This window comes from Pelophylax lessonae, assembly GCF_965119305.1.
Source record: "Pelophylax lessonae genome assembly, chromosome: 9".
In the NCBI taxonomy this organism is placed as follows: Eukaryota; Metazoa; Chordata; class Amphibia; order Anura; family Ranidae; genus Pelophylax; species Pelophylax lessonae.
The window spans coordinates 30,376,575-30,390,360 of NC_138776.1; the positions used below are offsets into that span (position 1 = coordinate 30,376,575).

Below are 13,786 nucleotides of genomic sequence, written 5' to 3' on the forward strand. Positions count from 1 at the left end.
GTTTAAAAATGGTTGCAGTTCCTAAAATTTGTACTTGATATTTATGTTAAAAATTAATGAATTAAAGCTGAAAGTCTGCACTTCAAATTATTTTGGATTGTTTCATTTTCATTTTATTCTGGTGGCCAAAAGTATGAAAATTTTGCCTGTGTCCAAATATATATGGACCTAACTGTATGTACGAGTTATCTGATTCTTCTTAACCTTTATAATTCTGAGATGGTATGCTGCGGAGAACATGTATCAGGTTGTTTATACTGTGGTATGCTTCATATTTGTTATTGTGGAACTATCCTTATGTATGGTATTGTACCTCATTCTTTTTCTATGCTTATGTTGAGCGTTCTGATTACTCTACCACGATTTTATATCTTTGTCAATAAAAAGAGTTTAACCTCCCTGATTATGATTATGTCAGGAATTATGTACCAAAAGCGGTACAATTTTTTGATATTTATAATTTTATAAAATATAAATATTTAATAATAAATATATTATACAATATAAATATTATATTAATAATAAATATATTATACAATATAAATATTATAATAAATATATATATATATATATATTAATAATATAATTTACAATTTATAATATTTGATATTTTTCTGATACTAAGGTGATACAGTATAATCCTCTCAGATTACATTGTATCACCTCCTTTTTATGTGTTTGTGTTGGTGCAACATTTGAATTTCCCTCCCAGTTCCGCTCCCATGCACCATTGCTGCTGCAGGGAACGGAACCAGGAAGTCATCAAAGTGATGGACGGCACGGCGGGGATCTCGGCAGCGATCACAGCAATGGGAGATCATCACTGGATCGCCAGGAGAAGGTAAGGAACCCCGCTGCAGGCTCTGCACATCTACCCCGAGCGTGACTCGGGGATACCGATCCTAGCATGAAAAAACCACCCCGAGTCACGCTCGGGGTTACCGCTAAGGGAGTTAAAAAACAAACAAAAAATTTAGAAAAATGCCTAAAAAGATGCATGAAAATGCTCAATTCTTGCCATTCCTATTTAAGTCTATGAGGTTAAAGGTTAAAAAAACACCCAATTCTACCCCAAAAGCAGCTCAGGTTTTGAAGTATCCGGTGCCACGCTTCAGGCACCTGAGCGCTCATATGTGAACAGTTACCATTAGAAGGAATGAGATTTTGGATGTCGCGTGTGTTGCAGCTTGGAGTTACAAAATGCTCAGGTGTGAATGGGGTCTAAAACTTAAAAAAAAAAAAAAAAACATTTTGGCTGTAGATGATAGGTTGGGGGATGCTTATACATCAAGGGATCATTTAATAAACTTAAAGGATTGCAGACATGGATATTTTTGCAAATTTCCATTGTTCCCCCTTGGACCAATAACTATGCATATACCATACTGTTGGACCCCTCTAGGACAGGGGGTGTCAAGCTCAACTTCATTGAGGGTCGCATCAGCATTATAATCGCCCTCAAAGGGCAGGTTGTATCTGTAATACTAGATGTCCAGAGTATCCCAACCCTCTTACATCATATGTCAAGAGTCACCCCGCCCCCATCCCTTACATCAAAGTACACCCCCTTACCTTGTGTTGCTGCTGGAAAGAAGCTGGGGGCAGAGCTAGGAAGCATAAAGTGCAGGGTCTGGAGAAGGCCCAAAAGAGGGCTGGAGCTCACAATGGAGTAGGGCAACTGCTCGGCACAGGAACTGGAAGCTAGTGGAGATCACTGGAGTAGTGGTATCTAATATAGTGATTTCCAGCTTCTATAAAGATCCCACAGGCATGGTATATCCATGGCTACATTGGTCTAAGGTAGACCAACGTAATTCTGCAAAAATATCCATACCAAGAATTCTTCCTTAAAGTTTTTGTAACCCCAGTATTTCATATTCCTGATATGTTGCTGCTGTACTATATACTTGTATGAGAAAGTATCCTGTTATCTTTGTATTCCTTCTTTTATGTGAAATCCCTGGTGATCCTGCTAGTCCCTCTGCTTTCCTGCTACAAACTGACCACACTAAGCAGAAGAACACATCGTGGTCCATTCTTTATCTAGCCTTCTCTCCTTCAATGATCAGACTTGTCCTGACACGCCTATGCTGTGCAGCTGCTCTGCTGCACTGGGAACACAGGAGATCGGGCATCATTCTGAAAATGCATTCTCTGATTGGACAAGGTGGAGAGGTGGGGCAGTGATGTGACACTCTCCACCTTGTCTAATCAGAGAGTGCTTTACAGTTATTGAAAAAATGTAAATAATTCTCTGAATGAGTCCATGCTAAGCAGCCGACCTCCTGTGTTCACAATGGAGTAGGGCAACTGCTTGGCACAGGAATTGGAAGCTAGTGGAGATCACTGGAGTAGCGGTGCCTACTATAGTAATTTCCAGCTTCTATAGGGATCCCACAGGTATAGTATATCTATAGACCAATGTAGTGATTGACTGATATTGTTTTTTTATTCCCGATACCGATATTTTGGTCATCGCATATCGGTTTCGCCCGATATTGGCCGATATTTTGGACCTTTTTTTTTTTTTACTTGGCAGGTACTCTAAAAGACGCCAAACTCCTCCTTTGCATTTAAAAGCATTCAAAACGCCATTCAAAACGCTGTTTTGAATGCTGTAATTTTTTTTAATTTGGCGCCGATTACCCGGAAGTGATGTCATCACTTCCGGGTTTTTTACATGGAGACCCGATCAGAGCCGAATGCAGCTTTGATCGGGTCTTCTCTTCAGCGGCCTTGCAGGACGTCCCCTCCCACTCCTTGTAATGACAGCCGAGCAGCTTCTCAGCCGCATCGGTTGTCATTACAAGACAGCTGACCGTCCGCTATGGACGCCGGTACCGGGTCGATGCCTCTAGCTGCAGGCATCACTCCGGTACAAGCACTTTCCCGATATATCGGGGGAAGTGCATATCGGCCCCCGATATATCGGCTTTGCCAATAATCGGTCGATCCCTAGACCCAGGGCTTTTTTTCAGCGGGAATGCAGGGGAATGCAGTTCCAGCACCTCCAGAACTGAATGTATGTAATGGCAAGGGGTGCTGGGGAGTGCTGGAGTGTCTATTGATGCTGGCTAATAGGGAGTCTATTGTTGCTGGAGGGGGATCTATTTTTGCAGAAGAAGGGGGTCTATTGTTGCTGGGGAGGTCTTCTGTTGCTCATGGGGGATTTATTGTTGCTGGGGTGGGTCTTATGTTGCTGGTGGGTCAGTTGTTGCTGGGAGGGATTTTTTGTTGAGGTAGGGGTCTATGTTGCTGGCTGCTGGAGAGTCTATTGATGCTGCCTACTGGGGAGTCTAGTGTTGCTGGAGGGGATCAATTTGCTGCTGGAGGGGATCTATTTGCGCAGAGGGTCTATTGTTGCTGGGGAAGTCTGTTGTTGCTGGTGGGGTATCCTGTTGCAGGGAATCAATCATTGCTGGAAGGGATCTAATGTGGAGGGATGGGTCTAATGCTGCTGGCTGCTGGAGAGTCTATTGATGCTGGATGTTTGAAGTCCATTGTCGCTGGGGTGTCCATTGTTTCTAGATCTATTATATTGCCTTTCTTATTATCGTTAATGCTCTAAAAGGGGTGGTACTGGGAGGTGGGTAGGAGGAGAAACCAAGGAATGGTGCTCGGAGGTGGGTAGGGGACGGAGTCAAGGGGTGACTCAGAAGGGAGGAGTTCCTGCACCTATTCTCTGAGAAAAGCCCTGCCTAGACCAATGTAATTATGTAAAATGTCTACAGTATACCTGGAATTCTATCTATCTATCTATCTATCTATCTATCTATCTATCTATCTATCTATCTATCTATCTATCTATCTATCTATCTATCTATCTATCTATCTTTATCTATCTATCTATCTATCTTTATCTATCTATCTTTATCTATCTATCTATCTTTATCTATCTATCTATCTTTATCTATCTATCTATCTTTATCTATCTATCTATCTTTATCTATCTATTTATTTATCTATCTATCTATCTATCTATCTATCTATCTATCTATCTATCTATCTATCTATCTATCTATCTATCTATCTATCTATCTATTCTTATCTATCTATTCTTATCTATCTATTCTTATCTATCTATCTATCTATCTATCTATCTATCTATCTATCTATCTATCTATCTATCTATCTATCTATCTATCTATCTATCTATCTATCTATCTATCTATCTATCTATCTATCTATCTATCTATCTATCTATCTATCTATCTATCTATCTATCTATCTATCTATCTATCTATCTATCTATCTATCTATCTATCTATCTATCTATCATATTGATTTAAATGTGTAAGATATTGTATTTTTGTACTTACCTCTTTCAGGAATATCTGTTGAGAAAAGAAGAAGAATACTCTCAACCAGAACATAGACAACATTTACATTATGACAAAGGCACAAATCGTTCTTATCCCACCTCCCTTTACCAGTATCATAGGCTGAATTCACACCTGAATAGAGCAATTTTTGTTTTTGGTGTTTTCAGGCAATTTTTTGTTGTAGCCAATGGAATGCTTAAGGCTTTTTTGATGTAGCCAATGGAAAGCACCAGGGGTGGGGGAGATTAGTACTTACGGGCTAAAAAAAAAGTCTGGGAAAAACACCTAAAAAGACACATGAAAATGCACAATCCTTGCACTTTCAGGCTTTGCTATTCAAATCGATGGGGCCAAAAATGCCCCATTGTAGCTCATGTTGGTTTTGGAGCATCGATTGTTGAGCTACAGGCACCTGAGTGCTTATATGTCATAAATTAGCATTGGAATAATATATGGGATTTTGGATGTTGGGTGCTGTGGAGCTTCGAGATACAAATAGCTCAGGTGTGAATAGGGCCTAAAACTCAAAAACAAAATAAAAAAACATTTTGGCTGTAGCTTAAAGTGGTTCCAAAGGCAGAAGGATTTTTATCTTCATGCATTCTATGTATGAAGGTAAAAAACCTTCTGTGTGCAGCAGCCCCCCTATTACTTAAGCCCCGTACACATGCAACGATTATCGGCCAACCGATCGTCCGTCTTTTGTCCAGAGTTGTGTTTTGTTGGTTGGAATGTGCTCTAGACTGCACACAAATTTTCTCGCCCGACAAAATTCTACTTCAGAAGTGATGTCATGTGTTGGTTTGCTTTCTTTGTGTTCTTTCTTCTCTGAGCATGCCTAGTCTTGCTCATTAGATTTTTCCCTGTCGAAATCTGTACTGACTGCACGTAAATCGGCCGTGTTTTGACGGCAGACAAAAATTTTATAGCCTGCACACCAGATTTTTTTTCGGCCGAAAAGTCGGAGTCGGTTGTCAGAAGCATCATACTAACAAGCCGAAAATCGGCCGATCGTCGTCGGACGAAAATTCCCGGCCCAATTTCGACGCGTGTGTACGAGGCTTTACCTGAGCCCCATCTCGATCCAGTGATGTTGTTCAAGAGACTCGGCTTTTTAGTGTAGATATGAGATCGGAGGTCTTTTTGTCCCCAGATCTCACATTAAAGAGGACCTGTCCTGCTTATTTCTATTACAAGGGGTGTTTACACTTCTTGTAATAGGAATAAAAGTGATCAAAAAAAAGTTTTGTAAAGGGACAGTGTAAAAATGAAAAATAAAAGTTAAAATAAATAAGAAAAAAAAAGTAAAGCGCTCCGTCCCTCCGAGATCGCACGCAGAAGCGAAAACATATGTCCACATATGTAAACGGTGTTCAAACCACACATGTGAGGTATCACCTCGATCGTTAGAGTGAGAGCAATAATTCTAGCCCTAGACCTCCTCTGTAACTCTAAATTGGTAACCCTTTTTTTTTTTTTTTTTGCTTTTTAGTGTAAATATGAGATCTGAGGTCTTTTTGACCCCAGATCTCACATTAAAGAGGACCTGTTTCTATTACAAGGGATGTTTAAGTTTCTTGTAATAGGAATAAAAGTGATCAATTTTTTTTATTCTTTATTTTTTAAAGGGACAGCGTAAAAATGAAAAATAAAAGTTTAAATAAGAAAACATTTTTTTAAAGCGCCCGTCCCTCTGAGCTTGCGCGCAGAAGCGAACGCATACGCAAGTCACGCCCACATATGTAAACGGTGTTCAAACCACACATGTGAGGTATCGCCGCGATCTTTAGAGAGAGCAATGATTTTAGCCCCAGACCTCCTCTGTAACTCTAATCTGGTAACCTGTAGACATTTTTAAAGAATCGCCTATGGAGATTGTCGCCATTCCACGAGCATGCGTAATTTCCTCAGGGGGATACGGACATCTGAAAGATGTCAAATAAGAGCATTTGCATAAATAAATCAATACATCTACATATCACATCATTGCCTATCAATTAGTCATAAAAATCCTACATAATAAAAGAAAAGGAATTGGCAGCACTCCAGGTTGAGTCAAAATCCAGGTTTATTGACTGGACATTGGATGTCCAGTCAATAAACCTGGATTTTGACTCAACCTGGAGTGCTGCCAATTCCTTTTCCTTTATCAAGTTTTCACGGAGGCGAGCCGGGGCATGCACCGGTGTGAGTCATCAGGCAATTACACCACCTTGAGCAGTGAGTCCTTGTCTGTTCAATAAAAATCCTACCTTGAATGGAGAAGTTGTGTGTAACCAGAGCAAATTTCAAATCACCAAGTCTTAAGCATCGTACACACGCAACAATTGTTGGCCGACCAATCGGCCGTCTTTTGTCCAGTGTTGTTGTGTTGGTTGGAATGTGCTCTAGACTGCACACAAATTTTCTCGGCCAACAACAACCAACTTCAGAAGTGATGTCATGTGCTGGTTTACTTTCCGTGTGTTTTTTCTCCTCTGAGCATGCCCAGTCTTGCTCATCTGATTTTTGTCTGCTGAAATCTGTACTGACTGAGGAACAATCGGCCGTTATGTTGACGGTCAACAAAAATTTTATAGCATGCACACCAGATTTTTTTCGACCGAAAAGTCGCAGTCGGTTGTCGGAAGCATCATACTAACAAGCCGACAATCGGCCAATCGGACGTTGGCCGAAAAGTCACGGCCAACAATCGTTGCGTGTGTACGAGGCTTTAGGTAGTTCCCGAATAGTCACCCACCAAGGCAGCACAGGTGGCCCAAAGAACAAGCCTAGAACAATCATAATGATTAAGCACACAGTCAGTGTGTGAAACGCGTCTACCTTGTCACGAGTGTCATATTTGTATGTCCAGTCAATAAATCTGGATTTTGACTCAACCTGGAGTGCTGCCAATTCCTTTTCCTTTATCTAGTGAACTTGGTGTTGAGTTGTTCACTTTAAGGTCATCACAGAGGACAAGGGGGAACTCTTTACGTCTACAGGAAAGGAGAATTTGTTCCCAAATACGGAAAGGTTTCTTCTCAGTAAGAGCTGTAAAAAAGTGGAATAGACTCCCTCCAGAGGTGGTTCTGGCCTGGATTCTTTCCTAGGTGTACATAATATAACTGGGTACTAATATTAATAGGTAAAGTTGATCCAGGGAATATCTGATTGCCTCTCGGGGGATCAGGAAGGAATTTTTTCCCCTGCTGTAGTAAATTGGATCGTGCTTTGATGGGAAAGGTTTCTTCACAGTAAGAGCTGTAAAAAAGTGGAATAGATTCCCTCCAGAGGTGGTTCTGGCCTGGATTCTTTCCTAGGTGTACATAATATAACTGGGTACTAATATTAATAGGTAAAGTTGATCCAGGGAATATCAGATTGCCTCTCAGGGGATCAGGAAGGAATTTTTTCCCCTGCTGTAGCAAATTGGATCATGCTTTGCTGGGGTTTTTTCGCCTTCCTCTGGATCAACTGCGGGTATAGGATTGTGTATGGGATTGTATGGTTGGGTTTTATTATTTGTTTTTTATTGGTTGAGCTAGTGTCTTTTTTCAACCTGACCAATAATGTAACTATGTAAGCATGATTTAAATGTGGAAGATACTGTATTTTTGTACTTACCTCCATCCGAAGCAAAAATAGCTGTTGAAAAAAAAAAAAAGAAGAAGAATTTTAACCAGAACATAGACAGCATTTAAATTGTGAGAAAGGCACTAATAGTTCTTATCCCACCTCCCTCTACCAGTAATCATAGGCTGCATTCACACTTGGGTATAGCAATTTTTTTTTTCTTAAGGGGGGGGGGGCAGTTTCAGGCACATTTTTCTTGTAGCCAACAAAATGCTTCAGGAACTTTTGATTAAGCCAATAGAAAGCACTGGAGGGGGAGAGATTAGACCTTGCAGGTTGGAAAAAGAGGTCTAGAAAAACACCTGAAAAGATACATCAAGATGCAGAATTCCTGCATTTACAGGCATTTCTATTCAAATCTATGGGGCCAAAAATACTCAACTGTAGCTCATGTAGGTTTTGGAGCATCGGGTGTTGAGCTACAAGCATCTGAGTCTCCAGTGAGGGGAATATGATTCTATCACTATTATTTTTAATCGGTAGGGATCTTGGTTGTGCTTTTGAGCAAAATGTTGTGATAAGCCAGGGGTCTTCAAACTATGGCCCTCCAGTTGGTCAGGAACTACAATTCCCATCATGCTTAGTTATGTCTGTGAATGTCAGAGTTTTACAATGCCTCATGGGAGGTGTAGTTCCACAACAGCTGGGGGGTCGTAGTTTGAGGATCCCTGTGATAAGCTATGATTTTTAAAACCTGTCCCAATATTGGTAAGATGTTACCCTATGCGTACCTGTAGGGCTCTTTTAGTTCTACCTACATATTGGAACCCACAGTCACATTGTAAGAGGCAGGACTTTTTTTCTCAGAGAATAGGTGCAGGAACTCTCTCTGTTTCAGACGTAGATCTCTCTCAGAAACAACTGAACCCCCAGCAACATAAGACTCACCCCATCAACAATAGATCCCCCACCAGCAACAATAGACCTCCTCAGCAACAACAGACCCTCCCCTGCAAAAATATATTCACTCCAGTTACAATAGATCCCCCAGCAGAGAGCATCAATAGACCCTGCAGCACACCCCAGCACCCTTTGCCATTACATACAGTCAGTCCTGGAGGTGCCGGAACTACGTTCCCCCACGTTCCCGCTGAAAAAAAGCCCTGCTAAGAGGTAAATAACATTCTTAGTAGAGCATGTAATACAATTCTCAATTCTATATGATCTTTCTGTGACTGTGGAGTCAAAAGTTCTAGTTCTAATTGTATTGCTACGACAACATTTGCACACAGGGCACCTCTGGCAAGGGTTAAAACTCTTTAGGTTTCCACAAAACATGGGTTTGGTTGGTGGTTCTATAACATTAGGTGCCTCTAGTGGTACTTTTCCACTGCAAGTACCGGCTCGGCTCTACTCGGCCCTGCTTGGCCCCGTTTGCTTTTCCACTGCTGGTACCGCATGATATGGTGTTGGAACGGTTCGGTACGGTACAGTATGGTTTGCTTTTCCACTAAAGTAGTACTAAAGTTAAGTGGGTGGGATAACAATGGGGTGGGTGGGATTCTCAGTCAGTGGCTAGTAGTGACTGCATGCAAAGGATTGTGGGATATGGTACCGGGTATGGTACCTCTTGGAACCACAATCGAGTAGGTACTGTTTTTGAGAGCCGTACCGTTCGGTTCCATGCAGTGGAAAAGCACTGCCGTACCGTACCGTACCGAACCGTTCCTACACTATACTATGCGGTACCAGCAGTGGAAAAGCACAAAAGCGAGCCGAACCGTTCGGTTCCATGCAGTGGAAAAGCGCCATAGATGTCTCAGACCTGTCGCCATCTTGAAAATGACCAAAAAAATGCTATTGCATAAGAAATGGACTTTACTTGCACAACATCATGACAATAAGTCGTAAAAATACATAATTTTATTTCAAAACAGCTTAACCACTTGCCGACCGCTCACATGGAGACTACTGCGGCAGAGTGGCTCTCCTGGGTCCAGCGACGTAGACCTACGTCGCTGGATTCCGCCCCCTCTCGGCGGCGCAAGCGCGCCATCGGGGGTTCGCTCCTGCTGTATTCAGTCACAGCGGGAGTCGGGCCAGGGGAGGAGAGGCGGTGATCACCGCCGCTCTTCCCCGATCGTCGGGGACAGAGTGAGGAAATCCACCCACTTGTGTAAACAAAGCGGGCCGATCTCCTCTGTGACAGGCAGGGACAGATCACAGGATTCAGCATAGCGAAACCTGCGATCTGTGTCTTTGTCACACAATCCCCTCCCCCCACACACGTCAGTAAGAATGAGGCATACATTTAACCCCTTGATAACCAACAGTGTTAACCCCTTCCCTGCCAGTGTCATTATTACAGTAACAGTGCATATTTATAGCATTGATTACTGTATCAATGTCACTGGTACCCCCAAAAGTGTCAGTTAGGGGTCTGATCTGATCTGATCTCCCAGACACCCACCCAGATCGCGCCGCCCACTAGACCCCAGGGTACACGAGTGCAGCATGGGAGATCTCCACAATACCACCCAGGGCTCCGCCATACATCGGGCAGCCAGGCATCTCAGTCCCCAGCATGTAAATACACAGAACCTGCGGCCATGCCAGCCAAAGGGGGGGCAAACAGAGTGCAGTGACGGCGCCACCAGCCGCACCTCCCTTTTTTCCTGGCACCCCAATGACAGGAGCGAAACAGGGCACATTGGACCCATTCGTGACCCGCATGGGGAACCCGATATGAACACATCCCCACAAGATACTGGCATTGATGTGATTAACCTGAGTTCTGTTTAGCTTAGTAAGAATGAAATCGCCATTTTTAAATTGGGACTGAGTTTCTGCCCGGTATTTGATGTAGACAAATTAGAGGTAATTAAGGATTTATGATAATTTGCCAGGAATTTAACATTTAAGTATATTTTTGACGAGGAGCAGGTGAGATTAAAAAAGGACAAAGAGCTCACTGAGCGTATGAAACATCTAAAGATGCAGGAATTTAGGGCATTAAGGGATCTCATCCTCCTACTAGAGGAAAATGAAGCAACTCAAAATAGTGATGTGGCAGAACATCAAGATCCCCCTACTTCATCAATTGATGAACAAGAACCTCACACAAAATCCCAACATATGGGCCTTCCTAGTGGCTACAGTAAGAGAGATTAAGAATACACAGTTTGATCAGGTAGTACCTAATCTCACACGAGCACAACATTTAGCCCTTTCCTCTCTTAAACAAAAAACGGGGATCATAATAAAACCAACAGACAAGGGGGGGCAATGTAGTAATGATGAATCAGGCAGATTACGAAAATATGTGCTTTGAGATACTTAAAAACGAACAAAGATACTCCAAAATTACTTCTAGCCGGACTGCGCGTTATAGCACTGAATTCAAGGAAATGATCAATGGAGCCTTTCTTCAAGGCCTCATTGATCAGAGTACTTATGAGTATTTGAATACCCCCTTCCATCGGGATGCCACATTTTACGCCCTACCAAAAATCCATAACAACCCCTCTAGACCACCAGGGAGACCTATTGTTTTGGGTATAGGCTTGAAACAAGTGGAGGGACTCTATATATCAGAGGGAGGCCTCTTGGTGACCTTGGATGTAGAGTCCTTATATTCCAGTATCCCTCATACCAAGGGCCTGGATATGGTACAAATGTTCTTGAGGGAGGAGGGTGATACAAAATGGAAATTTAACAAGTCCTCATTCAGCTCTTACGATACATACTTACCCATAACTGGTTCACTTTTGCTGGCTCCCACTACATCCAGGTACAGGGTGTCGCTATGGGCACTTGTTGTGCCCCTTCCTACGTGAATCTGTACCTGGGGGGATGGGAGGGTAGCCTGTGGACGGAAGACACATACGGACAATTTACAGACTCCATTCTCTGTTGGCATTGATTTATCGATGATATATTCCTCATTTGGAAAGGCTCTGAGGAGGATCTGTATGCCTTTGTCCGCTGCATAAATGAAAATAACTTCAATTTGAAATTTACCTTGACATTTGACAAACGTTCAGTTACGTTTCTGGACAAATATTTGTTGGCATGGACCAGTGTATTGCCACTGATCTCTACAGGAAGGAGTCAGCATGCAATACCCTGCTCCATGCTGACAGCACACATCCCCCATCATTAGTGAGGAGCACCCCTTACGCGCAGTATATTTGCTTGCGCAGGAATTACACATACGTGGAAGATTTAAAAAAACAGGCAAATCGGCTTTGTGACAGACTTTTGCATAGAGGCTATAGTAAATCATTACTATGAAAAGCCTATAATAGGGCATTACAACAGGACAGACCCTCATTGCTTTATAAACCAAAAGGTCGTAATACCAATCATAAAACTGTTAAATTCATCACTAAGTTCTCATCTCAACACAACCAATTAAGGGGGATCTTGTCCAAGCACTGGCATATCCTATTACAGGACACTACTATGACCCAACATGTGAATATCTACACCTGGCCAGGTAGGACATGCCGTTACACTTTGGAATGGTGTGGCTATTAACCCCATAGGGCTTGGACTTCCTCCCTCCCCCCTTACTATTTTCTATCTTCACTTCAGCATAAGGTGGTGATCCACAAAACTATCTGGGTAAACACAAAGGCGCCTTTTGACATGCTGTGACAGGCCCTTTTCCATAGACATTGTCTCTGCAAATCCCTTATTGGACCAAGCTCCTTAAACTGACATCCCTGGCACTCAGGAACTGAAAAATATTCACCTGACAGGTATGTAGGGGATAAGCCTTTGGGGCACCCCTGTAGCAACTTTATTATTATAATATTATTACACCAGCTTGTATTTATATGGAACCAATGTCTTTTACATAGGATAGGATCACTGTCCATTTTACATTGGGGAAAAATTCACCTTGAGAAATGGTGGGATGTGATTGAGTCCAGTTACACTCTAGCTTAATCCTGGCATATGGTTCACACGATATGTGCATTAGTTTCCATTCCTCGATACCGGATTTGGGTAAGGATAGATGTATACTCCTATACTCCCTGTTTTATAATTCATTAATATCATTCTCGTACTTTGATACATCCTACTCATGGATATGAGTAACTAAATTATATACTCCACACATATAGGTATGAAGAGCCAATTTATTCTAAATCAACCCCCCGCCTCCATCTGTTGTTGGGCTTTGGCACTCAGTGATCCACCTCTGTAGCTATTTATCCTGATATAGTCCTAATTGGACTTTTCATTGTACTCAGCAACATATTGTTCATTGGTAAGAACTCTGACACATACCGGTATATATGTATGCATAATTGTAGACGGTTATCGTATATATATTTTGCATATTCTTAGAGCACTGTTTTTTGTAAAATTAGGTTGTATATTGTATGAACTTTCATGCATTTATTCCTCCTTGTCTTCCCTATGGATCTCATGATAAAGTGTTCTATCTAAAGACACTCTCCAGAAGAAGCGCTAGAGCGCGAAACATGTAGAGAATCCTGTCGTTTTTTAGTGAATCTACCGCCACCACAGGAATTACACCATCAAAAGCCTGCAATATCGTATGACCCTAGTACTAGGTCAAAGGGCTTCTATTGGTTGCAATATATTGGTACCATGTGGTTTGGTGGGGTTCACCCCTGATCAATTGAACGTATTGCTTGTTGCTTATTAATTTTAAACAATGCTCGTTTGTACATGTATTCTGTGAACAAAGAAGTATTTAAGCTGTTTTGAAATAAAATTATGTATTTTTACGACTTATTGTCATGATGTTGTGCCAGTAAAGTCCATTTCTTATGCAATAGAATTTTTTTGGTCATTTTCAAGAAGGCGCCAGGTCTGAGACATCTAGAGGCACCTAATGTTATAGAACCACCAACCAAACCCATGTTTTGTGG

The 13,786-nt window shown here is 41.9% G+C and overlaps 1 protein-coding gene across 1 annotated transcript in view; it reads right to left on the reverse strand.

The window, feature by feature from the left end:
- Positions 1 to 13,786, reverse strand: part of LOC309564195 (ovostatin-like) — a gene marked incomplete at both ends in the record, with an annotated part of 115,061 nt that overhangs the window by 1,843 nt on the left and 99,432 nt on the right. The window contains 2 exons of the mRNA XM_082268826.1: positions 4,320 to 4,334; positions 11,628 to 11,861. Of these exons, the coding sequence (XP_082124952.1) occupies positions 4,320 to 4,334; positions 11,628 to 11,861 (249 nt within the window). The remainder of the gene's footprint in view (positions 1 to 4,319; positions 4,335 to 11,627; positions 11,862 to 13,786) is intronic.